Source organism: Anopheles gambiae, chromosome 2 (assembly GCF_943734735.2).
Source record: "Anopheles gambiae chromosome 2, idAnoGambNW_F1_1, whole genome shotgun sequence".
Taxonomy (NCBI): Eukaryota; Metazoa; Arthropoda; class Insecta; order Diptera; family Culicidae; genus Anopheles; species Anopheles gambiae.
The window spans coordinates 27,966,237-27,991,901 of record NC_064601.1 but is presented as its reverse complement, the minus strand read 5'-3'; the positions used below and the strand labels follow the sequence as shown (position 1 = coordinate 27,991,901).

The 25,665-nt window shown below is 44.0% G+C and overlaps 1 protein-coding gene across 2 annotated transcripts in view; it reads left to right on the top strand.

Annotated features, from left to right (window-relative positions):
* The first annotated feature begins 392 nt into the window (after positions 1-392).
* The window catches only part of LOC1273129 (tyrosine-protein phosphatase 99A), a 57,672-nt gene continuing 32,399 nt past the window's right edge, over positions 393-25,665 (top strand). For both annotated transcript variants that reach the window (XM_061645571.1, XM_061645570.1), the window contains exons 1-2: positions 393-2,064; positions 25,491-25,657. In XM_061645571.1, the coding sequence (XP_061501555.1) occupies positions 1,968-2,064; positions 25,491-25,657 (264 nt within the window). In that variant the 5' untranslated portion in view covers positions 393-1,967. The remainder of the gene's footprint in view (positions 2,065-25,490; positions 25,658-25,665) is intronic.

The following is a 25,665-nucleotide window of genomic DNA, read 5'->3' as shown; positions in this document are numbered from 1 at the left end:
GGAAAACCATTCGAAACATTCCGCTCTCCGCTCCGCTCCGAATGAAAAACGTTGCTCAGCAACGACGGGCAACAAAACGGGCCACGAGTGGGGCGCGCACAGTCGAGCAGCTGTAGTAAACAGCAGTTCGCCCGCGTCCGGGTTCGAGCAGTATAGCAGAGCGTAGATGGCGTTTCGCTCGCCCCCGTGTACCACTATTGCTCTTCGCTCACGCTACTTTTCTCCGAATGTCAGTTACACTCTCAGCAGCACTCTCGCTCTCCGGTCACAGTGCAAAGGAAGGAGTTGGCGTCGGAGTGCTATCTGCGATGGAGGAGAGCGCACCATACACATACACATACACATTGTACACGCTTCCGGTGGCGATGCTGGCCTGATGTTCCGTTCAGTATCGCGTTATCCTTGACCGCGTTCGGGCAGAGGGAGTAAAAGCGTTCGTCTCGCGGCTCGTACGGGCCCGGCCATCCCATTCACAGTGCTGGTGGTGTCATATTGGATAGTACGACGGGAAAACCATCAAACCGTATCGCACCCAATTTGCTGCGAGATTGTGTGGGTGTGTGTGTTTCGTTCTCTCATAACGATCACGTGTGACGCACCGGGGGCTCGGTGTGTATGTGAACATGTTTGCATCGCAAAATCGTGCTCCGTAATGCTCCTTGTTGATAAGCAGCAGCGCGTCGCCGTGTCTGTCGTGTGGTGTGTATAAGAAGAAAACAACAACCAACAAAAAAAAATGGTTATGTTGCAATAAAATGTGACAGCTCACACTTTCGCTGATGCCATCAGAAACAAAACGTAGCAACCGTACCGCAATGTCAACAGTCAGTGGCAACGACGCGTGTCACCGGCCGCCCCAGTGGCCAGACAAATCGACGACGCGCAGGGCAGCCCACCGCGGTGGTACTACAGCTGGTCAGGCTTATCGTCCGTTTGCAGCCGCTGCCGCCGCCGCCGCCCAGGCCGTGTTTTGTCGTGTGAGGGGGCAGTTCGGGTGGCAAAACAAAGTGTCAAGATCCGTTGTGTAAACAACAGGCGCTTCCGTGCAGGGGTAGGCGCGTTTGTTTTGAGCGTGGTGTCAGTTAAATAGAGTGTTTGCGGGCGAGTGACGGAAAAATCAGCGTGCCCGTGGTGATGTGGTGATTTCAGCACGGTGTAGTTCTGCTGGCCAGGAAAGTGTGTCGCTTGTTGCCCCAAAGTCATAGCAATAACCAACGCAAAGTAGTACCGTGGCAGATACTTGCAAGCAGATGCCAACGAGAGCGAAGTGAAAAGTGGCCAGAGCGGCGGTGAAAATCTCGAAGCAAGTTTGTTGCGTGAAGTGCAGTGAGTGGCATGCGGAACCATTGAAAAGCTCGGGGAAAAGTGTTTGCGCGGGTGTGGAGTGCACTTTAAAAATATTTCAAACCCATTGCATCTAATTACAGTGGGTGCCACTTTTTCTCGAGTGTGCCATAGAGTGCAGAGAGAGAGTCATCCTTTTGTCACGTGCGAAACCCGTGTACCATGCAGTTCGGGTCCCACCGAAACGTTCCACGACTGTGAAGCACTGTGGTGTAGCTTCTTTCGCTCGGCAGCCTCCACCACCACCACCTCAGGCCATTCCCGGTGGGCCAGTAGTGCGGATCAGTGCGAGGCTTGAATTAGCATAATAATTCAACTGCTTCGGTGGTGACGGCATTGGTAAAGCGAAACGGCGATTCATTCCGAAAAAGAGGTGTTTTTTTGGCGATTATATGAAATATATCGGCCCCACATTATACCGCTAATGTTGGCTGGCTGATCCGTTGGTGGAGTGTTTCGCACGGAATCGACTCCCTCGGCGCCTTCCACCGCGAATAGTGCAGAGTGTGTGTATGGATTGGGCAGTGGTTTTGGTAAGTGGTCCCCGGAGGAGAGCGATTTCTTGCCACTGAATGCCGTAACCCGGTCCAACTGCAACGCACGGCCAGCCGGGTTCCGTAACCATGAGGTATTCCATCGCTGCGCAGTGGAACTTTATCGTCTGTGGATTAATTTTGGCAGCATCCTTCATTACCGGTTCCGGTACGAGTCGAATTTTCGGTAAGAGCTTCTTAAATTTGCACTCGCTGCGCACTAGACGTTCTGCGTGGATGGCGAAGGAATCTCCCTCGGCAGCGACTGCAAAGCGGCAAAGTGGCACAGGCACGACGCACGAGATGGGAAGCATTTAATAAAGTGCTTGCGGAGTAAAAATGACGAACCATGCTGCTGGTTAAAATGCTACACTTTTCACACTCTGCTTGTTGTTTGTTGCGTTGCAACTGGAGCGACCCGAGTGCTGCTGGAAAGTGGTCCGAAGCGTTAAGATACAGCATTAAAGCACAGTTTCAGCTGCAAAAGCCTGCGTGTGTGTGCGTGTTTGTTTGCGGAAAAAGTAGGAATAAAATGCTACAACAATTCCCCGCTGCGATAAAACACACTCCTCCGCAGGGAATGCTCGAGAAGAAAAGTGAGGAGCGAAAAAAAACTGCTGCTGCTAACACGAACACACGCCTGCAGACCTGTGCTTAGAAGCACTTCAGGTTGCGTTGGTACGCGGTACCCTTTCCCCGTGCCCTTTCCTCCGCTCCATACGCCCCCCTCGAGGGCATTGCCTATCGACCCCGTTGCGTCTTTATTGGATTTTTATTAAACGCTCTCTACTTAAACTTTGAAGCATCTTTCTAAACGATATTACGTGCATCATCTTGAAAGGGATAAGCATGTGCCGTGGGCTGCGGGCTATGATAGCTCATCCGTTGAGCTCTGGGGCGTCCTTCCTTGCTCCGTGCACGCGGCAGGAAACCTTCCTGCCTACAATCTGATACGCAAGATATATTCCCCATCCTCCTCCGCCCGACGGAACCTTTGCCCCCCCCCCCTCCCCCCTACACGCAGGTCGCAGTGTAACTAAGTGTGTTGGGTGGATAACGAGCTGATTGTGCTGCTAGTTGGCAGTAGTATCCTTACGGACGGTGAAGCATAACACAGGTGTATTATCCCAGCATCCTTGCTGCCACTGGCACTGGCCGAGCTTGGCTTTTATCAGCAGTATCGATCGTACCCCTGCTGCCTATCGATCTGTGGGTCCGTGAGGAGGAAGCAGCCAGTGCCAGCGAACAGTACAGTGGTGCGTTAATGGGGTCGCATGAGTCATTTTAAGATTGATGTTATAGTGAAATTGATTTTGTGTAAATGGCGGAAATGGTGGGCAGAAAATTGTGCTGCAACTCATAATTCATTTCGCTGGGGCGCCCTGAAAGTATGCAAAATGATTCGAATTGTGTTTGCTAATTTATTTGCCCATTTGTCGCATACAGGCAAATAGTTTGTTGGTTTGCTTTGAAACACATTCAGCTTCCTTCGGAATATAATTAAGTACCTTGCTTATTGAGCGTTTTAAAATACTAAAATAATGCTATAACGCATTGGCTACATCACTACTGTTGATGACAGCGCCGCATAATTAGGTCATCACGGCCTGGAAACTGACCGACCGAACGAAAACAATTGTAAGCAAATCTAATGTAAACAATATCGACCAAATAAAAACTGCTGATCGCGATCGATCAGCAGAAAATTAGTATATAAGTCAGGAATAAGCATGAATAAATCGACTTTCAAGCACAAGAACTCAAAGACTAAGTTGTTTGTCTGTTCCAAGCCAAGTCGGACGGTAAAATCCTCCTGTCTTGGCGCTTCCCAACGAGTTCAGACTCGGTGCGGAAAATATATGGTGGCTCCAGAGAGGACTAGTAGAGACCTCGCAACGTACAAGTCGGAGGTTAACTTCCGATCTTGAAACCCAGAGTCGGCAGGAACATACAAGTCGGAGGTTAGCTTCCGATCTTGACGAACGTATTCCTGACCGATAGAGAAAAACAACCAGCGCTCCAACGGAGGAAGGTTCGTAAAAGCGGAAAACATCGCGAATGTATAATAGTATCCAAAAACGTAAAGTGCAACAAACCAAACGAGTGCAAAAAAAACGCCTGAAACAGTGCTTAAGAAGTCCAAGGTACAGAGACAGAATTCAGTAAGGCGCCGTACGATCACCGATATATTGTGATTGAATAAAGACACCGGTGGCAAAAAACGACGTTCGCTATATCGTTTCGGTCGTACCACAGGTTTGTAAACAAAACAAAAAGGGTGTGTGTGTGCAGTGAAAAAAAAAAAAAAAAAAAAAAAAAAAAAAAACGACGTTCGCTATATCGTTTCGGTCGTACCACAGGTTTGTAAACAAAACAAAAGGGGTGTGTGTGTGCAGTGAAACGCAACCTCAGAAAGGGCGTTTAAAACGGACGACCTGAGAACATCTGATCGAAAATCATTACGTAGCGTACTAGTAACAAAGTGCAGTGTAAACAATTACGCGTGTGGCACACATTCGCAGTGAGAACGTAATAAAACCCACAAGACGCTAACGACCGCGGTTTACGGACGTTCCCGTAAAGCACCGGCAGTGTACTCCAATTACAACAACACAAGTAAATGTGCGGATCAAGAAAAGATCAACAGTTGGGGAGTGTAACAATACGGGACGTGCATACAAAAAAGAAATCTTCGAGCTAAACCGTATCCGGCTTTAGCATTTCCGGGAAACCACAAACATAAAGGTGTTGATAAGAGTGCGAACTAGTGGAGTAGTACGTGTCCAGCTTATTGACGTGTGTTGATACGGTGATCGGTAGCCAATGGTCATCGCCCCGGAAGACCCGATTATCCAACGAAAAACCGTGGCGGCAATACTACCCAAGCAGCGGATCTGAAGGCGACCAGAAGACAGGGGTACTGACGACACCGCGGGGGATCACCTGAAGACGACTCGAGGAGGACAAGCAGGGGCGTTGTAAGAGCAGCAACGGCACGACGACACCCATCCAGATCGGCAGCGACAGCCCAGTTACTTTATCCACCGGTTACGCAAAGTGAGTAGTATGGATATCATATTTAAAAGCAACCCGAAAGGCAATTGCAAGCTATGCAAGAACCCCGATGAGTGGGACACACAAGTTAATTGTATTGAGTGTGACAGATGGTTACATCTCAAATGTCTGAAGCTAGAAGGTCCTGTTAAAAAATATGTGTGTCCAAAATGCTACACAATAGCTGAGGAACGCAAGGGAAATAGGGAGGCCTTAATGCAAACAGAGAGGCTACTAAAAGAAAAAACTGAAGCGGAAAAAAGAACTAGAGAAGAAAACGAAAGGTGTGAGAAGGAAATCGAAAGACTAGAAGACATATTAAGAAATGAAGAAATACATAACCAATCCGACACAACTCACCTACAAGACGACCTACAGACACTTACAACAAACGTAAATAAAATGGCAAACTTGGGTTTTGCTCCACGCAAGAAGACAGTTTTAAAACTTCCGGATTTCTATGGCAATTATAGAACATGGCCTCGTTTTAAACTACTGTTCGAAGAAACCACTCGAACAGAAAAATTTTCGAATTTGGAAAACCTTACACGGCTCCAAATTCACCTTAAGGGAGATGCATTGCGATCCGTTAGCGGGTTGATGTTGAACCCAAGTAACGTGGATGCAATCTTGGAAAGATTGGGGAGGTTATATGGCAACCCAGTTAGCATTTTTAACGCCTTACTAAAAGACCTTATGGTGGTTAAACGGGCATCTTTGGAAAATCCATCTTCGATTATTGAGTTCTGTAACGCACTGAATAACATGGTGGAAAATATGACCATGTTGAACCAAACGGAGTACTTGATGGACCAAAGGCTCCTTACAGATCTGGTCGCAAAACTCTCTCCGGACCTTAAAACCAGGTGGCTCAGAGATTCACTTAACGAGGAAGGTGACAAAATCAAAACCTTGAAAGATTTCAGCAAATGGTTGAAACCAACAGAAGACGTGGCGATCACACTTCTTGCTATGGAAGGTGGTCAAAGAGACAGACCGGCGAGGCTGAATACTCACTATTCAGCCAGCCATCAAATTTCAAATAAAGGCTGTCTAATTTGCAGCCGTCCTCATGAAACCATATCTTGTTACAAGCTAAAGAATGCCTCAGTAAACGAAAGATGGAAAATGCTGAAGGAGAAAAACGTTTGCACTAACTGCTGCAAATTCTCTAACCATGCGGCCATTAACTGTCGCTCAAGGCCGCAGTGTACAGTGGATGGTTGTGGACGACGACACAACACCATATTGCATGAAGAAAAATTTAACTCAATGGGCGCGGCGTCAAAAGCACATTTAAATTTTCATCAAAACTCGGAACAATACCTATTTCAAGTTCTGCCAATAACTGTCTATAACGAAAACAACTCCATCGAAACATTTGCATTGATAGACCCAGGATCCTCAACGAGCCTCATGACAGAAAGCCTAAGACAGAAACTAAATCTGCATGGCCCAAGGAAGCCGTTAACACTCTCGTGGACAAATGGATGCAACCAGGTAGAGGATACAAGCACGTCGGTATCTCTGAAACTCAGAGGTCCAAACGGCAGGCTGCTTTATGTCAAGGACATTAGGACAGTAAAAGAACTGGACCTACCCACTCAAAGCATCAATGCAAACGTGTTGAAGAGAAAATTTTCCCACTTAAAGACGGTAAATATTTCAAGCTACAAAAATGCTAAACCCACCATTCTGTTAGGACTTCCACATGCTTATTACACGCAAGCTGTGGAGTCCAAATCAGGAGCGCCCAATGAACCAGTGGCACACAAAACACGCATTGGTTGGGTCGTATTTGGAAAGTGCAGAGATGGTGATGCAAAAGAAAATCAACATCTTTTCACAATACAGGATAAGAAAGAGGAGGAAGAAAAGTCAATGAGGGACCTGATGAAAAGGTTTTTTTCAACAGAAGAATTTGGCGTAAGGGAAACCAAATTCACCCCAAAATCAAAGGACCATGAAAGAGCCCTAAGTGTAATGAATGACACACTGAAATATACAAATAATCAGTATGAGATTGGCCTACTTTGGAAGGATCCCAATGTATCCTTACCAAGCAGCTACGCACAGGCGCTAAGAAGGCTCGAAAGTCAAGAACGGAAAATGAAAGGTAATGACGAGATGAAAACCTGGTATAAAAATCAAATTACTGATTATGTTCAGAAAGGTTACGCTCGTAAACTAACACCATTTGAATTGCTGAATAGAGATCCAAAGATCAATTACATTCCCCATTTTATGGTCATCAATCCAAATAAGCCAACTCCAAAACCAAGACTGGTTTTCGATGCAGCTGCAAAGAACGAAGGGATTTCACTTAACTCTACTCTCTTGTCCGGACCAGACGCCACTACGTCAATTTTTGGAGTATTAATCCGCTTTCGCGAATACCCTATCGCCTGTTCAGGGGACATCAAGGAGATGTTCCATCAGATACGGATCCGCAAAGAAGATCAAGTGGCTCAACGATTTTTATTCAGGGATAATCCACGCAACGAACCCCAAGTATACGTTATGAACGTTATGACCTTCGGTGCCACATGCTCTCCTGCTTGTGCCCAGTTCGTTAAAAATGAAAACGCCTTAAAATATAAAGACAAATACCCCACTGCAGTGGAAGCAATAGTAAAAAACCACTATGTTGATGATTATCTTGATAGTTTTCGGACTATCAATGATGCAATCAAGACTATTAACGAGGTTTGCCTCATACATGATAGAGCGCATTTCTTTATGAGAAATTTCGTTTCTAACTGTCAGGAGGTAATAAGAAGCATCCCAGATGATAGATCCTCACAACAAGAGCTGCTGCACATCTCTAAAACAACAAAAATAACTGCAGCAGAATACAAACGCCCTGTTATCAACTTATCAGTACTAGAAGTAAAGGGCAAGAAAATTGCAGACGTACCTTCGTGGGGAGTTAAAAGACCGGTCAACATCGCCTACGTCAAGAAATTAGCTGAACAATTAAAAACTCCTCCTGCAAAAAGGAGGAAGCATCTCGTAAAACCTTATAATGGCCCGGTATCTATGCATTATAAGCCTGTTAGCCGCATGGAAACTAACAGACAATCTTTCAGTTAAACCAGTTGAAGAAGCTGGTATATTCTTCGACCACGAAGGAACGCTTCTCTTGAAAAGGGGTGTGTGGGAAACAACCTTCCACACGAAAATACACCCCGAAAATGACACAGAGACTTTACTGACAATGGAGAAAGAGGTGACCACAGTATTCAAGGCACTGAGTGACATGGACACTAATCTTCTAAATTTGAAATTGACATTACAACAAAACATTCGACACGCACTTCAACTCTCACAGACTGCAGTAAAAAGACGAACCAAACGATCTAGCGGCATATTTGGATTTTTGAAAGGTATTCTATTTGGAGAAGACGATATTGATGAACAGTTAGCCCTCTTTAGAGCTTCTGAAGACCAGAAATTGAAACATATATCGGAAGACATGACTCATAAAATCAAGCAGGGTGACAGACTTAGAAACAAACTAAATATGAAAATAGACCACATGAACGAAGGTATTAAGAGTCTTAATAAAAGCTTCAATGAAAACAAAAAAAACGTACTTATAAAGCATGTCACAGAAACAATCATGCTAGCTGAAGACATAGTACAATACATTACGACAAGGTATCTAGAGTTAGAAATCCAGCCCCTTAGCATATTCGACTCGACGAAAATTTCCGAGAAGATACAATCAAGGTTACCCGATGGGTATACAATTCTAGACCACCCCCGAATTTCTAGCAAAGAGTTATTTAGGGGAGAAATAATAGTACATATTGAAAACGTCATCGTTTCGCAAGAGAGATTCGAAATATTCCATATCACTGTAATACCAAACCTAAAAAACTTTACAACTCTGGACTTAGATGAAAATGTAATAGCTATAAACGATATACACTATATATACCCTACAGATATTACGCGATACAATAGCACTCATCACGTGTCCTCCGATGTAGCCGTTAGAAGAGATTTGGATTGTATATCCTCATCTTTCAGACATATAAAAACAGAATGCTTGTGTGGTATAAAACCAATTAAAAACTCAATAACCAAATTTGTAAAGCTCTCCCAGCCGAACAAAATCCTATACTACTCTTCTCATCCTAACGAAATATACCTCAAATGTAACAAAACACTGACACATCCCGCGTATCAAGCTGGGGTAATAACACTTAGCCAAGACTGTAAAATACAGACCAAGAACATAGAAATCCAGCCAACCATGAAAATTGAAGCTGTAGAAACAAAAATGTATTTCAAGCCGCTGGCCAAAATACTGAATTTAAGCGCAGAGCAAAAAGAAGAAACAAATATGGATCAGCTCTACCTCATAATAATTACAAGTACAATAGCCTGCGTCGCCACTTTAATATTAGGAATAACCATAGCATTTATTATCAAACAAGTACGAGCTAAAATGTACACTTTACGCCCCCCGCCGTTTAAACCGTCACCAAATAGTAACCCCTCTACGAGGAATTACGGGGGTCAGGATGTTGATGACAGCGCCGCATAATTAGGTCATCACGGCCTGGAAACTGACCGACCGAACGAAAACAATTGTAAGCAAATCTAATGTAAACAATATCGACCAAATAAAAACTGCTGATCGCGATCGATCAGCAGAAAATTAGTATATAAGTCAGGAATAAGCATGAATAAAGGGACTTTCAAGCACAAGAACTCAAAGACTAAGTTGTTTGTCTGTTCCAAGCCAAGTCGGACGGTAAAATCCTCCTGTCTTGGCGCTTCCCAACGAGTTCAGACTCGGTGCGGAAAATATATGGTGGCTCCAGAGAGGACTAGTAGAGACCTCGCAACGTACAAGTCGGAGGTTAACTTCCGATCTTGAAACCCAGAGTCGGCAGGAACATACAAGTCGGAGGTTAGCTTCCGATCTTGACGAACGTATTCCTGACCGATAGAGAAAAACAACCAGCGCTCCAACGGAGGAAGGTTCATAAAAGCGGAAAACATCGCGAATGTATAATAGTATCCAAAAACGTAAAGTGCAACAAACCAAACGAGTGCAAAAAACGCCTGAAACAGTGCTTAAGAAGTCCAAGGTACAGAGACAGAATTCAGTAAGGCGCCGTACGATCACCGATATATTGTGATTGAATAAAGACACCGGTGGCAAAAAAAAAACGACGTTCGCTATATCGTTTCGGTCGTACCACAGGTTTGTAAACAAAACAAAAAGGGTGTGTGTGTGCAGTGAAAAAAAAAAAAAAAAAAAAAACGACGTTCGCTATATCGTTTCGGTCGTACCACAGGTTTGTAAACAAAACAAAAGGGGTGTGTGTGTGCAGTGAAACGCAACCTCAGAAAGGGCGTTTAAAACGGACGACCTGAGAACATCTGATCGAAAATCATTACGTAGCGTACTAGTAACAAAGTGCAGTGTAAACAATTACGCGTGTGGCACACATTCGCAGTGAGAACGTAATAAAACCCACAAGACGCTAACGACCGCGGTTTACGGACGTTCCCGTAAAGCACCGGCAGTGTACTCCAATTACAACAACACAAGTAAATGTGCGGATCAAGAAAAGATCAACAGTTGGGGAGTGTAACAATACGGGACGTGCATACAAAAAAGAAATCTTCGAGCTAAACCGTATCCGGCTTTAGCATTTCCGGGAAACCACAAACATAAAGGTGTTGATAAGAGTGCGAACTAGTGGAGTAGTACGTGTCCAGCTTATTGACGTGTGTTGATACGGTGATCGGTAGCCAATGGTCATCGCCCCGGAAGACCCGATTATCCAACGAAAAACCGTGGCGGCAATACTACCCAAGCAGCGGATCTGAAGGCGACCAGAAGACAGGGGTACTGACGACACCGCGGGGGATCACCTGAAGACGACTCGAGGAGGACAAGCAGGGGCGTTGTAAGAGCAGCAACGGCACGACGACACCCATCCAGATCGGCAGCGACAGCCCAGTTACTTTATCCACCGGTTACGCAAAGTGAGTAGTATGGATATCATATTTAAAAGCAACCCGAAAGGCAATTGCAAGCTATGCAAGAACCCCGATGAGTGGGACACACAAGTTAATTGTATTGAGTGTGACAGATGGTTACATCTCAAATGTCTGAAGCTAGAAGGTCCTGTTAAAAAATATGTGTGTCCAAAATGCTACACAATAGCTGAGGAACGCAAGGGAAATAGGGAGGCCTTAATGCAAACAGAGAGGCTACTAAAAGAAAAAACTGAAGCGGAAAAAAGAACTAGAGAAGAAAACGAAAGGTGTGAGAAGGAAATCGAAAGACTAGAAGACATATTAAGAAATGAAGAAATACATAACCAATCCGACACAACTCACCTACAAGACGACCTACAGACACTTACAACAAACGTAAATAAAATGGCAAACTTGGGTTTTGCTCCACGCAAGAAGACAGTTTTAAAACTTCCGGATTTCTATGGCAATTATAGAACATGGCCTCGTTTTAAACTACTGTTCGAAGAAACCACTCGAACAGAAAAATTTTCGAATTTGGAAAACCTTACACGGCTCCAAATTCACCTTAAGGGAGATGCATTGCGATCCGTTAGCGGGTTGATGTTGAACCCAAGTAACGTGGATGCAATCTTGGAAAGATTGGGGAGGTTATATGGCAACCCAGTTAGCATTTTTAACGCCTTACTAAAAGACCTTATGGTGGTTAAACGGGCATCTTTGGAAAATCCATCTTCGATTATTGAGTTCTGTAACGCACTGAATAACATGGTGGAAAATATGACCATGTTGAACCAAACGGAGTACTTGATGGACCAAAGGCTCCTTACAGATCTGGTCGCAAAACTCTCTCCGGACCTTAAAAACAGGTGGCTCAGAGATTCACTTAACGAGGAAGGTGACAAAATCAAAACCTTGAAAGATTTCAGCAAATGGTTGAAACCAACAGAAGACGTGGCGATCACACTTCTTGCTATGGAAGGTGGTCAAAGAGACAGACCGGCGAGGCTGAATACTCACTATTCAGCCAGCCATCAAATTTCAAATAAAGGCTGTCTAATTTGCAGCCGTCCTCATGAAACCATATCTTGTTACAAGCTAAAGAATGCCTCAGTAAACGAAAGATGGAAAATGCTGAAGGAGAAAAACGTTTGCACTAACTGCTGCAAATTCTCTAACCATGCGGCCATTAACTGTCGCTCAAGGCCGCAGTGTACAGTGGATGGTTGTGGACGACGACACAACACCATATTGCATGAAGAAAAATTTAACTCAATGGGCGCGGCGTCAAAAGCACATTTAAATTTTCATCAAAACTCGGAACAATACCTATTTCAAGTTCTGCCAATAACTGTCTATAACGAAAACAACTCCATCGAAACATTTGCATTGATAGACCCAGGATCCTCAACGAGCCTCATGACAGAAAGCCTAAGACAGAAACTAAATCTGCATGGCCCAAGGAAGCCGTTAACACTCTCGTGGACAAATGGATGCAACCAGGTAGAGGATACAAGCACGTCGGTATCTCTGAAACTCAGAGGTCCAAACGGCAGGCTGCTTTATGTCAAGGACATTAGGACAGTAAAAGAACTGGACCTACCCACTCAAAGCATCAATGCAAACGTGTTGAAGAGAAAATTTTCCCACTTAAAGACGGTAAATATTTCAAGCTACAAAAATGCTAAACCCACCATTCTGTTAGGACTTCCACATGCTTATTACACGCAAGCTGTGGAGTCCAAATCAGGAGCGCCCAATGAACCAGTGGCACACAAAACACGCATTGGTTGGGTCGTATTTGGAAAGTGCAGAGATGGTGATGCAAAAGAAAATCAACATCTTTTCACAATACAGGATAAGAAAGAGGAGGAAGAAAAGTCAATGAGGGACCTGATGAAAAGGTTTTTTTCAACAGAAGAATTTGGCGTAAGGGAAACCAAATTCACCCCAAAATCAAAGGACCATGAAAGAGCCCTAAGTGTAATGAATGACACACTGAAATATACAAATAATCAGTATGAGATTGGCCTACTTTGGAAGGATCCCAATGTATCCTTACCAAGCAGCTACGCACAGGCGCTAAGAAGGCTCGAAAGTCAAGAACGGAAAATGAAAGGTAATGACGAGATGAAAACCTGGTATAAAAATCAAATTACTGATTATGTTCAGAAAGGTTACGCTCGTAAACTAACACCATTTGAATTGCTGAATAGAGATCCAAAGATCAATTACATTCCCCATTTTATGGTCATCAATCCAAATAAGCCAACTCCAAAACCAAGACTGGTTTTCGATGCAGCTGCAAAGAACGAAGGGATTTCACTTAACTCTACTCTCTTGTCCGGACCAGACGCCACTACGTCAATTTTTGGAGTATTAATCCGCTTTCGCGAATACCCTATCGCCTGTTCAGGGGACATCAAGGAGATGTTCCATCAGATACGGATCCGCAAAGAAGATCAAGTGGCTCAACGATTTTTATTCAGGGATAATCCACGCAACGAACCCCAAGTATACGTTATGAACGTTATGACCTTCGGTGCCACATGCTCTCCTGCTTGTGCCCAGTTCGTTAAAAATGAAAACGCCTTAAAATATAAAGACAAATACCCCACTGCAGTGGAAGCAATAGTAAAAAACCACTATGTTGATGATTATCTTGATAGTCCGAAAACTATTGTTTGCAGCTTGTTAGAGCTGCTGCACATCTCTAATAAAGATATGAATTTTGAGAAAATTTTGGGGCAATACTGGGACAAAACAAACGATGTGTTAAGGTATAAGCTTAAGCATACCCCGTGTTCCATAATTTCAAAAAGAGAAATGCTAGCCTACTTGATGAAAATATATGATCCATTGGGGCTAGCGGCAAACTATACTACGCAAGCGAAGGTCATCATCCAAGAAATTTGGAAAACAGAACTGGATTGGGATAGCCCAGTACCAGAACGCATAATGGAACAATGGCAAAGATGGAAGGAAAGAATAAAGGAACTAGAACACATACAAATACCTAGATGCTACTCGGTGGCTAGCAATATCGAAGTAACTGAGTTACACACTTTCGTTGACGCTTCGGAGAAAGCGTTCGCAGCAGTAGTGTACTTAAGAACATTAACAGAAAAGGGGATTGACGTAAACATAGTGGCGGCAAAATCGAGAGTGGCACCAATAAAACCACTCTCAATTCCTAAGCTGGAACTTCAAGCAGCAGTACTCGGAGTCAGACTCGCCGAGACTGTTAAAGAGGAATTAAGAATTACCACTGATAGGGACTATTATTGGTCAGACTCCAAAACCGTCCTAGGATGGATCAATACCGATCCACAAAAGTACAAACAATTTGTGGCGGTAAGAATTGGAGAGATTTTAGATACTACCAATGCTAGTCAATGGAAGTGGGTCTCCTCCGAAAGTAATCCTGCAGACGAAGCAACTAAGGTAGTTACAAGAAAATCTATATGGCTGAAGGGCCCAGTATTTCTTAAACAAAGGGAAATTGAATATAGGGACCCCAAGCTAATCATTACTCATGAAGAAATCCGTCCAAATCTTATGATTAAAACCATAGAGAAGAGAACATTCAACTTTATAAAAACCGAATGGTGTTCAAATTGGCTAAGACTGAAGAGATCACTGGCAATCAATTTAAAATATATAGAATTTTTGAAAAGCAAGGTCAAGCGATTAGCATTTTCCCCGATAGTAGAAAAGGAAAACCTGGATAAAGCAGAAAAACTCCTATTGCAAAAGGCACAATGGGAGATATACGAAGATGATTTAGTTCAGCTTTCACTCAATGGACAAGTCTCTAAAAACAGCACAATAAAGAATCTCAATCCACAAGTAATAGAAGGACTACTACGAGCAAGGGGACGATTAGCAAATATATGCTACCTCTCCGATGACGTGAAACAACCCATAATATTACCTAAGAGGCATCACGTGACAGAATTGATCATACAGCACTATCATGAACGCTATATGCATAAAAAAATGGAAGCAGTTATTGCGGCAATCCGGCAAAGGTTTTGGGTAATCGACCTTAGGGCCGTGGTAAGAAGCGTGATCAGCAAATGCCAGCGTTGCAAAAATGAACGCGCACGTCCCATTGCCCCGATGATGGCCCCCCTTCCAGAAAGCCGAGCCGCTGTGTTCAAAAAACCCTTCACCCATACAGGTGTAGATTACTTTGGACCCATGACAGTGTCAATCGGAAGAAGGGTAGAAAAAAGATGGGGAGCGATATTCACGTGTATGACAACGCGCGCTATACATTTAGAAATCGCTAAAGACTTAAGTACAAATTCCTTCATAATGTGCCTAAAAAATGTGCAGCATAGGCGTGGAAAGATTTGTCACATATACAGTGACAATGGTACAAACTTCGTTGGGGCAAACAGGCAAATAACGGAACTCGTCGAAAGATGTGCAACCAACGGTATCAAATGGCACTTCAATCCCCCGGCCGCGCCTCACTTTGGAGGTGTATGGGAGAGAATGGTCCGAGAGGTCAAGAGCTTACTGCCAAATAATGATAATATGCCAGAAGAAGTATTAAGATCGGCCTTTATCGAGATCGAATTTATTCTCAATAATAGACCTCTTACTCACATCCCCCTCGAAACTGAAGACGACGAACCTCTCACACCGTTTCACTTCTTGATAGGGTGTTCCGGAGAGGCCGAACCTACGCCAGCCGGGATTTCAGCAGCTGAAGCTAGCAGAAACAACTGGAAGAAGGCACAAGTTATCACCCAAAACTATTGGGAACGTTGGTTGAAGGAGTACCTCCCAACATTAGCCAAACGAGAAAAGTGGATAGAACGCTCAGACCCAATACAACCTGATGACATAGTCGTCTTCCCAGACGAACAACGCGTGGGTAGGTGGTTAAAGGGCCGGGTAGTAGAAGTTTATCCCGCTAAAGACGGGCAAGTTAGATCCGCAAAGATTAAAGTTGAAAACGGCGAATACAAACGCCCTGTTATCAACTTATCAGTACTAGAAGTAAAGGGCAAGAAAATTGCAGACGTACCTTCGTGGGGAGTTAAAAGACCGGTCAACATCGCCTACGTCAAGAAATTAGCTGAACAATTAAAAACTCCTCCTGCAAAAAGGAGGAAGCATCTCGTAAAACCTTATAATGGCCCGGTATCTATGCATTATAAGCCTGTTAGCCGCATGGAAACTAACAGACAATCTTTCAGTTAAACCAGTTGAAGAAGCTGGTATATTCTTCGACCACGAAGGAACGCTTCTCTTGAAAAGGGGTGTGTGGGAAACAACCTTCCACACGAAAATACACCCCGAAAATGACACAGAGACTTTACTGACAATGGAGAAAGAGGTGACCACAGTATTCAAGGCACTGAGTGACATGGACACTAATCTTCTAAATTTGAAATTGACATTACAACAAAACATTCGACACGCACTTCAACTCTCACAGACTGCAGTAAAAAGACGAACCAAACGATCTAGCGGCATATTTGGATTTTTGAAAGGTATTCTATTTGGAGAAGACGATATTGATGAACAGTTAGCCCTCTTTAGAGCTTATGAAGACCAGAAATTGAAACATATATCGGAAGACATGACTCATAAAATCAAGCAGGGTGACAGACTTAGAAACAAACTAAATATGAAAATAGACCACATGAACGAAGGTATTAAGAGTCTTAATAAAAGCTTCAATGAAAACAAAAAAAACGTACTTATAAAGCATGTCACAGAAACAATCATGCTAGCTGAAGACATAGTACAATACATTACGACAAGGTATCTAGAGTTAGAAATCCAGCCCCTTAGCATATTCGACTCGACGAAAATTTCCGAGAAGATACAATCAAGGTTACCCGATGGGTATACAATTCTAGACCACCCCCGAATTTCTAGCAAAGAGTTATTTAGGGGAGAAATAATAGTACATATTGAAAACGTCATCGTTTCGCAAGAGAGATTCGAAATATTCCATATCACTGTAATACCAAACCTAAAAAACTTTACAACTCTGGACTTAGATGAAAATGTAATAGCTATAAACGATATACACTATATATACCCTACAGATATTACGCGATACAATAGCACTCATCACGTGTCCTCCGATGTAGCCGTTAGAAGAGATTTGGATTGTATATCCTCATCTTTCAGACATATAAAAACAGAATGCTTGTGTGGTATAAAACCAATTAAAAACTCAATAACCAAATTTGTAAAGCTCTCCCAGCCGAACAAAATCCTATACTACTCTTCTCATCCTAACGAAATATACCTCAAATGTAACAAAACACTGACACATCCCGCGTATCAAGCTGGGGTAATAACACTTAGCCAAGACTGTAAAATACAGACCAAGAACATAGAAATCCAGCCAACCATGAAAATTGAAGCTGTAGAAACAAAAATGTATTTCAAGCCGCTGGCCAAAATACTGAATTTAAGCGCAGAGCAAAAAGAAGAAACAAATATGGATCAGCTCTACCTCATAATAATTACAAGTACAATAGCCTGCGTCGCCACTTTAATATTAGGAATAACCATAGCATTTATTATCAAACAAGTACGAGCTAAAATGTACACTTTACGCCCCCCGCCGTTTAAACCGTCACCAAATAGTAACCCCTCTACGAGGAATTACGGGGGTCAGGATGTTGATGACAGCGCCGCATAATTAGGTCATCACGGCCTGGAAACTGACCGACCGAACGAAAACAATTGTAAGCAAATCTAATGTAAACAATATCGACCAAATAAAAACTGCTGATCGCGATCGATCAGCAGAAAATTAGTATATAAGTCAGGAATAAGCATGAATAAATCGACTTTCAAGCACAAGAACTCAAAGACTAAGTTGTTTGTCTGTTCCAAGCCAAGTCGGACGGTAAAATCCTCCTGTCTTGGCGCTTCCCAACGAGTTCAGACTCGGTGCGGAAAATATAACTACTATTGAAAGACATTTTAAGTTTAAAGTATGTGGCACAACTATTAACGTAAATAGTAACAAAATTCTCCTGGCAAGCTTTACAAATGCCATACAATAGTAAAATAAATCCTTCCTATCCAACAAACCGAAGTGTAGAAGGGAGTGTGACGAATGTTATAGAATGTAACAGTGCTTTGTTTGTACAGCTTCTTGACAATATAATCAAATGAAAAGAAAGACGGAACGCGGGTAGAAACCACTTTGTGCCTTCAACAATGGTTAATCCATTCGACAAACGTCAATCGAACGCTTTTTTGCCCGCCCGCGGACTCTCCCTGCACGGCGGTGGCGAGCTGAGGATGGCTTTCCATCGTGTTTAATATTTCAATAGTAGTCAAATATAATCGATTGATTCGCGTGGTTCGGAGAACGCAAAATCAATTGCAAGCTAAACCGTCCGTCTGCGCGGGCCGTTGCCGCGCCGGAGAATAACAAAACCCCCGCCACACACACACACAAAACGAGTTTACGCAAAAGATGAAACACATCATCAAATTTAGCAACAGCACGCCAGACGGTTGGCGGGCAGGCAATGGCACGACCACCACCAGCACACGCCGGCCCCTTTTTTCTGTCCCGATGGGAGGAACGATACATCCTTGTCAATATTAGCAATTTAAATACACATTGCCTCGAACGTTTCGATCCCAACCAACCCCCTTCCTCCTCACAGTCTGGTTGCCCATCTGTCCCATCTGCTCCGCTCGCCTCCCATCGGCTCCTCCTCCTGAGCAGAGAGCCAACATCGTAGCACGAGCGCGATATCCAGCCACCCAGATCCCACGTGGGACTTTTACGGGCCACTTTTCGTGTACTAAAAATACAACACAGCAGCAATACAAGAAGAAGTAGAAAAATTCAATACAACCCCTTTTTTCGACCATCACGACCGTACGACCCCTAAGTTTTCCCCCGGCTCCCGCTCCGGCCCTCCCATCCACTGTAACCACGGGGCGAGAAGTTTATTCCGGACATTTAAACGAGCTTCCCAACCGTTCCGTTCCGATTCGGCAGGCGCGGCAAACACGGTGAGCAACACCGCCCGCTCGCCGAACTCTCTGCCCGGTCGCGGTGAAGTGTTTCGACAATTTATTCGACGATACATTACAAATGATTGATTTCAGGCAGGGACGACAAGGACCGTGTTTTTTCGGTACGATGGAAACGGTTTGAGTGGGCTTCAATGGCGGGGGGGGGGGAGGCGAGTAGAGTAGTTGGCCATGCCCACGCAATCGAGCCGGAAAAAGCCCCATTTTGATTCCGTTCGCTTCGTGCGCGCTTTCTTGCGGACGGGAAGCGACAGCCGTCGCAAGGGTAGGAATCGCTTTTCTCCCAGCAGACGGCCGGCGGGGAGTGGGGCGAGGGCCCCCAGGGCAAACAAATCACAACTGAATTAGGATGAATGGTGAAGTATTTGGTTGAATTATGGTACACAATTTCGGGTGTGTGTGTGTGAGCGAGCGCGCACCTCGACAACGGTTTGTCGGTTTGGGGTTCGTCCACCGTTTTGAGGTTGAAATGAGCGTCTTCTGACAATTGTTTCGTTCACAGCATCCCGCACAGGACGCACAGCCGTGAACTGTGGCTGAAAGGTGGTTGGAAAGCATGGTGTTTTTTTTTCTTTGTTTGGGAACATAATTAATGTACCCTTTTTGTTTGTGCTATTTAAAGGGAACAGTGCAATTGTGCGATGAAAAGGCTGCAATGATGTTTCTTTTACTTCCCATTATAAAAACCAACATTTAGGAGGGATGTTGCGGACGATGTCAGTTGGGCGTTGGGTGCTGTATTTTTGATGAGTTTGACAGACGATTGCTTTCTACGCACAACAATAGAAAAGAAAATGCAGTTAAGACAACATCCAGGTTTTTTTTAATGTTTTGGTTAATATGAAAACCTGCTTTTTGGTTTGCATAATCGTGTGTACATATATCTGGCTGTTCTTTAGAATGGTTTTAAGTTTCGTCTGCTCATAACTCGAAGAATAGTTCGATTTCCGCTTCACATGGCACATTAAATTTAAAATAAACTGTAACTTTTCACTTTTTTATGCCTTTTAGGTTTTTTTTAAATCCGATTTTTGTAGGTTTTTAGAATGTTTTTGCACGATGTATTGCCTGTTTCCTAATTTTTATATTTTTCAATCCGTGACTTATTGACCGTTTTACAGATATTTTAGACAAATAGTGTCAAACCTTTTTTGGCATCGTCCCAAAACTGATTTTTAAACCAAATGAGTCAACAAATTTTAAGAAAGTAGTCAATAAATCATGACAGAAAAATCCAATCATTGGAAAAAAACTAGTTGGCAACGCATAAAAAAGGCATTAACGAGGATCTAAAATTCGTTTAAAGTTTGTAAGTTTGTTTTTTGCCTTGTAACGTGTTAAAAATCATGTAGATCACGCGAAAAATTTATTGTAAATTATTGTGATTGGATTGAAAGTATATCATAGCTGTTCAACGACATGTTATCAGCTGTTAATAAATATATTCATTTTGGGCATAATGCTTTTTTTAATTATCACAATAGTACTAAAACTGTACGCTAGGACTATGGCTTGATATTGATTTTCTACTATAGTGTTTAATATATTGCTTATATATATTTTTAATTTAATACTGCGTAAGCTATTCAAGAGACGCATTTTCAAACTCCCTTGGGTATGTCAACTCAAGTAAATTATCAGTTCCTTCGAAAAACCTACACGACCATTGTGATGTATGAAACCAACTAATTTTATTCATAGAATCAAATCAGGTTCAGTATTATTCAATACCCAAACACACACATTTTGCTTACTTGTGTGAGACTGACACAGGAGAAGGCAAAACAAAACAAAAATCATCACCAAACTATACCATTGCGCTTCATTACTGCACAAAAGACGAGAATGATCTTTATACCCGAACAAGCAAGCACAACGGCCCCATTTGCCCTGGGAAACTGTTTTCACTCAACGTCAATGCTCGGCGTGTGTTCGGTCGCTCTCCACCCGACTCAACGTAATTGACAAATGGCTTACGACTCCGGGAAAGCAGGGATGCTCATTTGCACCTTCTTAATAATCCAATTAATTTGGCCCGAGGTCCTTTTGGCAAACAAGATTATCCTTAAACCGAAACGACCCTGCACTTGCCGCCGACCATCCACCGCTACCAGCCGTGCTCTGCTTATGATTTGTTAATTTGATTCTACAAAATCGTTTCGTTCGATTCGTACGGCGAAGTAGCAAGACGAACGCAGCAGCAGCAGCAGCAGCAGCAGAAGACGGCACCAAGAACGTCTGGGCACGGTCACTCCTCTCTACTTCTAGCATTGAGGGTTTTTTATTAACGTTCCTTCCCAACTCATTTGAGCGTCATTGAGCGTCCCCCATTCTTTTGGAGAGGCGAAGAGCATTTACAAAACTGGTACCGCTTGCCCTAAGCGTCATCTCCAGCATCCGAAACGGGGTGGAAGAAATACATTTATAATCCTACAACCGATTGATACCGAACGGAGACTGACGTAACGGTGTTCGGACGAGTTTTGCACAGATTTCCACTTGCAGCAGTAACCGTTTTGTTCCCCATCTATCTTTCTCCCCTCCACACACACAGCTCGGTTTGCTCACTGTCGTCGCGTGTGTCATTCCAATTTTGTGATAAAATGTGCCACAGCCGGTTTTGCCGGTGGATGCTCTGCATTCGACAGGTCGTGGCTCTGTGTGGCGCTTGGGGATCACGCGACTATCGGCCCCCACTCCATCAATCCGACCGTCCGATGTTGGCGCGCCGTGTAAGGCGTACGAAGAAGGCCAAACTACGACAGCGGCAGCTGTCTGTTCCAGACGCGCGCTCTGAGCTACTGCGCTTAAGATCGAACGTCTTAGTTGCTTAGCCCTGCCCTGGCAAACACTCGAATGGTAGCGTCCCGAAGTGTCTGCCTGTCTGCATTTTCTTTTTTCACATACACACTCACATACACACAGTGAGATGATTCGTAAAAACTGATAAAAACTGGCCCGCTACGGCGAAAGGAGAAAGTTTTGTTCGCTTCAAAAGTATACGAGCGAAGGAGGAAAGGAAAAAGAAGAAAAACAAAACATCAACCCGATCTGCACAGCACTCTCGCGGGTCTCGTCCGGGCGACTTGCTGATCGGAGGAAGAAATCTGTGCAGCGTGTTCGCATTTTCGCGTGCACGCTGCCAGCGCGAGAAAAGGACACCGGTACCGCAGCATCGGCGGCTTACGAGCCACGGACAAAGACTTCTCTACCTGCAGAAAGGAGGCCGGGCGAGCGGGGCCAGTTATCCCGTAAAATGGGGGGGGGGGGGGGGGGTAAGAGAAGAGTTCCGATGGGAGATCAGAAAAGATAAGTTTCACTTCAAACAAGTTTTGCGAGCAACTCAATCAACCGGTTAAACGAAACCTTTCCACTTCAGACGCAACCGAGCCGAAAAGGCAGCAGCAGCAGCAGCAGCAGCATCGCGCGCTTTTTGCTTTTACGCTTCGCGAATGTGCGGCCCTGTTCGGTGCTGGAAGGGGTGCAGAGTAGGGTGGATCTTGTGTAGTCAGCTGTGGCACAAAAACGCTGTTTTCGAATGACTAAGCATTCGCGCGTACGGTACTGCTGCGTGTGTGTGTGTGTGTACGCGCGCACCAGTCGGTTTGTGTTATTGAAGCTTATCCCGAAACTTGTCCTGCGTTTTGCGGCCCGTCCAGCAAGCCCCCGCGAGAGTTCGCTCCCGTTGCGGTTGTTTGGTTGTGACGCTGGCAAAGTTTTGGTGTGTTTGTATCTCTGTGCGTGTGTGTGCGTTGGGTAAAATAAAAGAAAAGTGAAGCGCAAGGGGGAAAGGTCGATCTGTTGAGGTTCGTTTTATCAAACAATTATCTGATCCACTTCCTAATCGTAGTGCGGAGTGTGTTCAAACTTTGGTCGTACGTTTGCGCTGATTTAGTGTTGGGATTTCGTGTTTTTTTTTCTTCGTATTTTGTTTTTTGATACTGTTGAACCGACAAGTAGGTGGTGCTCCCGGTGAGACGATAATTCGTACTTAGAGTGATTGGGTACGTGAAGAGATTGCTAAACTCATGAAGCATGTTCGGGGAATTATTAATGTACTGTTCATTATTATGGTGCTTAGGATGTAAAATTGGGCTACATTTTCTCATTTGATGTTTAGATTACATATGACCAAGTTGTACTCGCCTTACCAAAAAAAATAAAAAATTGCATGATTGTCCCATTATTGTTAGTTATTAGTATTTCATACAGAAAACACTAATATGGAGATTATTTCTTCCCTTCTTGATGGCAATATACGAAAGTTGCAGATCTTCTTGTGGGTATGTTTCTTTAACGTTAAATTTTAAGCTCAATGTCGACCTAACGAACCCATTATTTCTTTCTTTGTATCTTTTCGATCAGACTTTTTCCAATCTTTTGGGGAATTCAGATCAGTCTGCCCGTGACATTGATTTGATTTGTTCAATTTCGATTATAATACTATCGATAAATCAAAGGTAAAGTTTTATTCCATCACACACACACACACATACACACACAATGGGTAGATGAAAGGGGTTTTCCCATTGATAGACACTCTCAGCGGGAAAAGTTTTTCCATACGTTGATTTGATTTCATGTACAATATTGATGGTAAACATGAACCCTCTTTCCAAACGATCCAAAACCCTGTACGTGTTTGATTCCAGCAAAAGTGTACAGTTCGTTGAGGTGTCTGTATGTTCACAGTAGCGACAAACACTGACAATATGATATGGATTTCGAGGAATGTTCTTTCATCTAAAGTTGAAATGTAATCCCATCTTCAGTATTGTTGTTCTGTTGAATTTTGTCCTACTTCCAGAGCTACCTTCATACAGCAGTCAGCAGGAATGTTTGCTCACTTTTGCAACTATTCCCATGCTTGCTGCAACCTGATATGCAACGTTCTGCTTACGTTTAGTGCTGATACATAAGTCCTGCCAACACCATGGTGCCATTGTTCCCACCTGTCAAGCTTTATCAATCGATTGACGATATTGGGCCAACTTTCTCGAAAGCCTTTACAAACTCATGTAAGCTTCGATTAGCTTTTCCGCTACAAAAACTATTTCAATTAATCCCCAAAGTTATCAGTCATTAAGCTACTGATTCCTGCCGCCCGTATATGGCGCTGCTCAACCAAACCCCAACCCGAGGCTAGGAGTGGCAGAACCGAAAACCGAAACTTTGCACCACTTCCGAGGTAGTCTTTGCCCGGGGCTGTGTTGGATCGTCAGTCGACCGATTATGGTTGAGTGGGACAGATTTGATCCATCCACAATCTTCTGGTGCGTTTCTTGAGGACGTTTCCCGGTCGCCAGGGCAAAGGAAACACGGGCGGGTGGGCTGGGCGTAAAAAGAAACTTCTCGACAAACTAATATCACCGATAAACACGCTTCCCTTCTTTGTCTCGGCTCGATACATGTTTACAGTGTGTTACAAAATTAAGGAAGGTTGCTGTTTGGAAACGACTCCGGTAAGCGCATCTGTCGTGCTACTGAATGTGTTCGGTTTCGCTGACAATAATAGTTGCTGGATGGGGCTGGCAGGCGAGTGGAATGGAATCCGAACTTCTCGGAAAAGGGTAACATATTGTTTAGGAAACCCGTTGGCGGTATCCTCATTCCGGCACGGTACCCGTTCGCCAGCGGGTGCTACTGACGAGGAGATGTTCTTTTTAATCGATTCCAACCCAACATATTGGGTGGATGTAGCTGTAGAATGTAAATAGCGCTGAGTGAAGGCAGGTTTGCTTTCCCGGTAATATGCGTTATTAAAACCATATGCCGTGCGGATGATGCGTGTGGATGGCTGATCGTTTATGATAAAACTATTGTTCACAGCGAACAGGACGTCCAGTTAATGGTTTCATTGAATGCCACGACACACACTGCTGCCAATAAATATTCTTGGAAATGTGATTCCACTTTGAACCTATTCCATTTATCCTTGCCACGCGTACCCCACGTTCATTGAAGGCCTATTAAATTGTAAATAAATTGTTCGAAACCAATAAATCCTAACCCACACGGCGACCGGCCAACCGTTATCCGTGTACCGCGATGAACCATCGCTTGCTGTGCGCTGGGCCGTTTCATTCTGCCGCTCTCCCCTGTCCGGTTCGAACCGTTAAACGATGTTCGGTGGAAAGCCACGGCTTTAAATTTACGCATGTTTGATGTCACGAAAACATGAAAAAGAGAAATCCCACAGGTCAAGTGCAACACGCATTTACCCGGACGGCCATTAATCATACGCCGGGGTAAGAGGCAAACCAGCCAAAGCGCAAATACAGGGAAGCAGCAAACGAAACAACAACAACAAAAAAAAAGAAACGATTCGCCAAACGCTGTGCCACGCTTCTGTAATGGACATCATCATTTTTCATCATTTTCATCTCCGTGCTTTGTGTCGTGCCGATCCTTCGCCCCGCTCACATGTACCGTTATTGTGTGGCGCGGTAAAACACGCGCAAGCAAACAGTGGATAACTCTTCGTGCCCATATTTCTGTCCCTTATCGTTCCAGATATTGAAAACATTCCCGTGGTCAAGTACGTAGCGGTCGCTGGCAAAAACATTACCCTTGACTGTCCGGGCGTTAACGAGCGTTCGCTGGTGGAGACGCTAGTTTGGCGCACGTCCCATACCATCGCCGAGTACGTCAACGGTTTGCCGTTGGTCAGCAATCAGCGGGTAAGTGT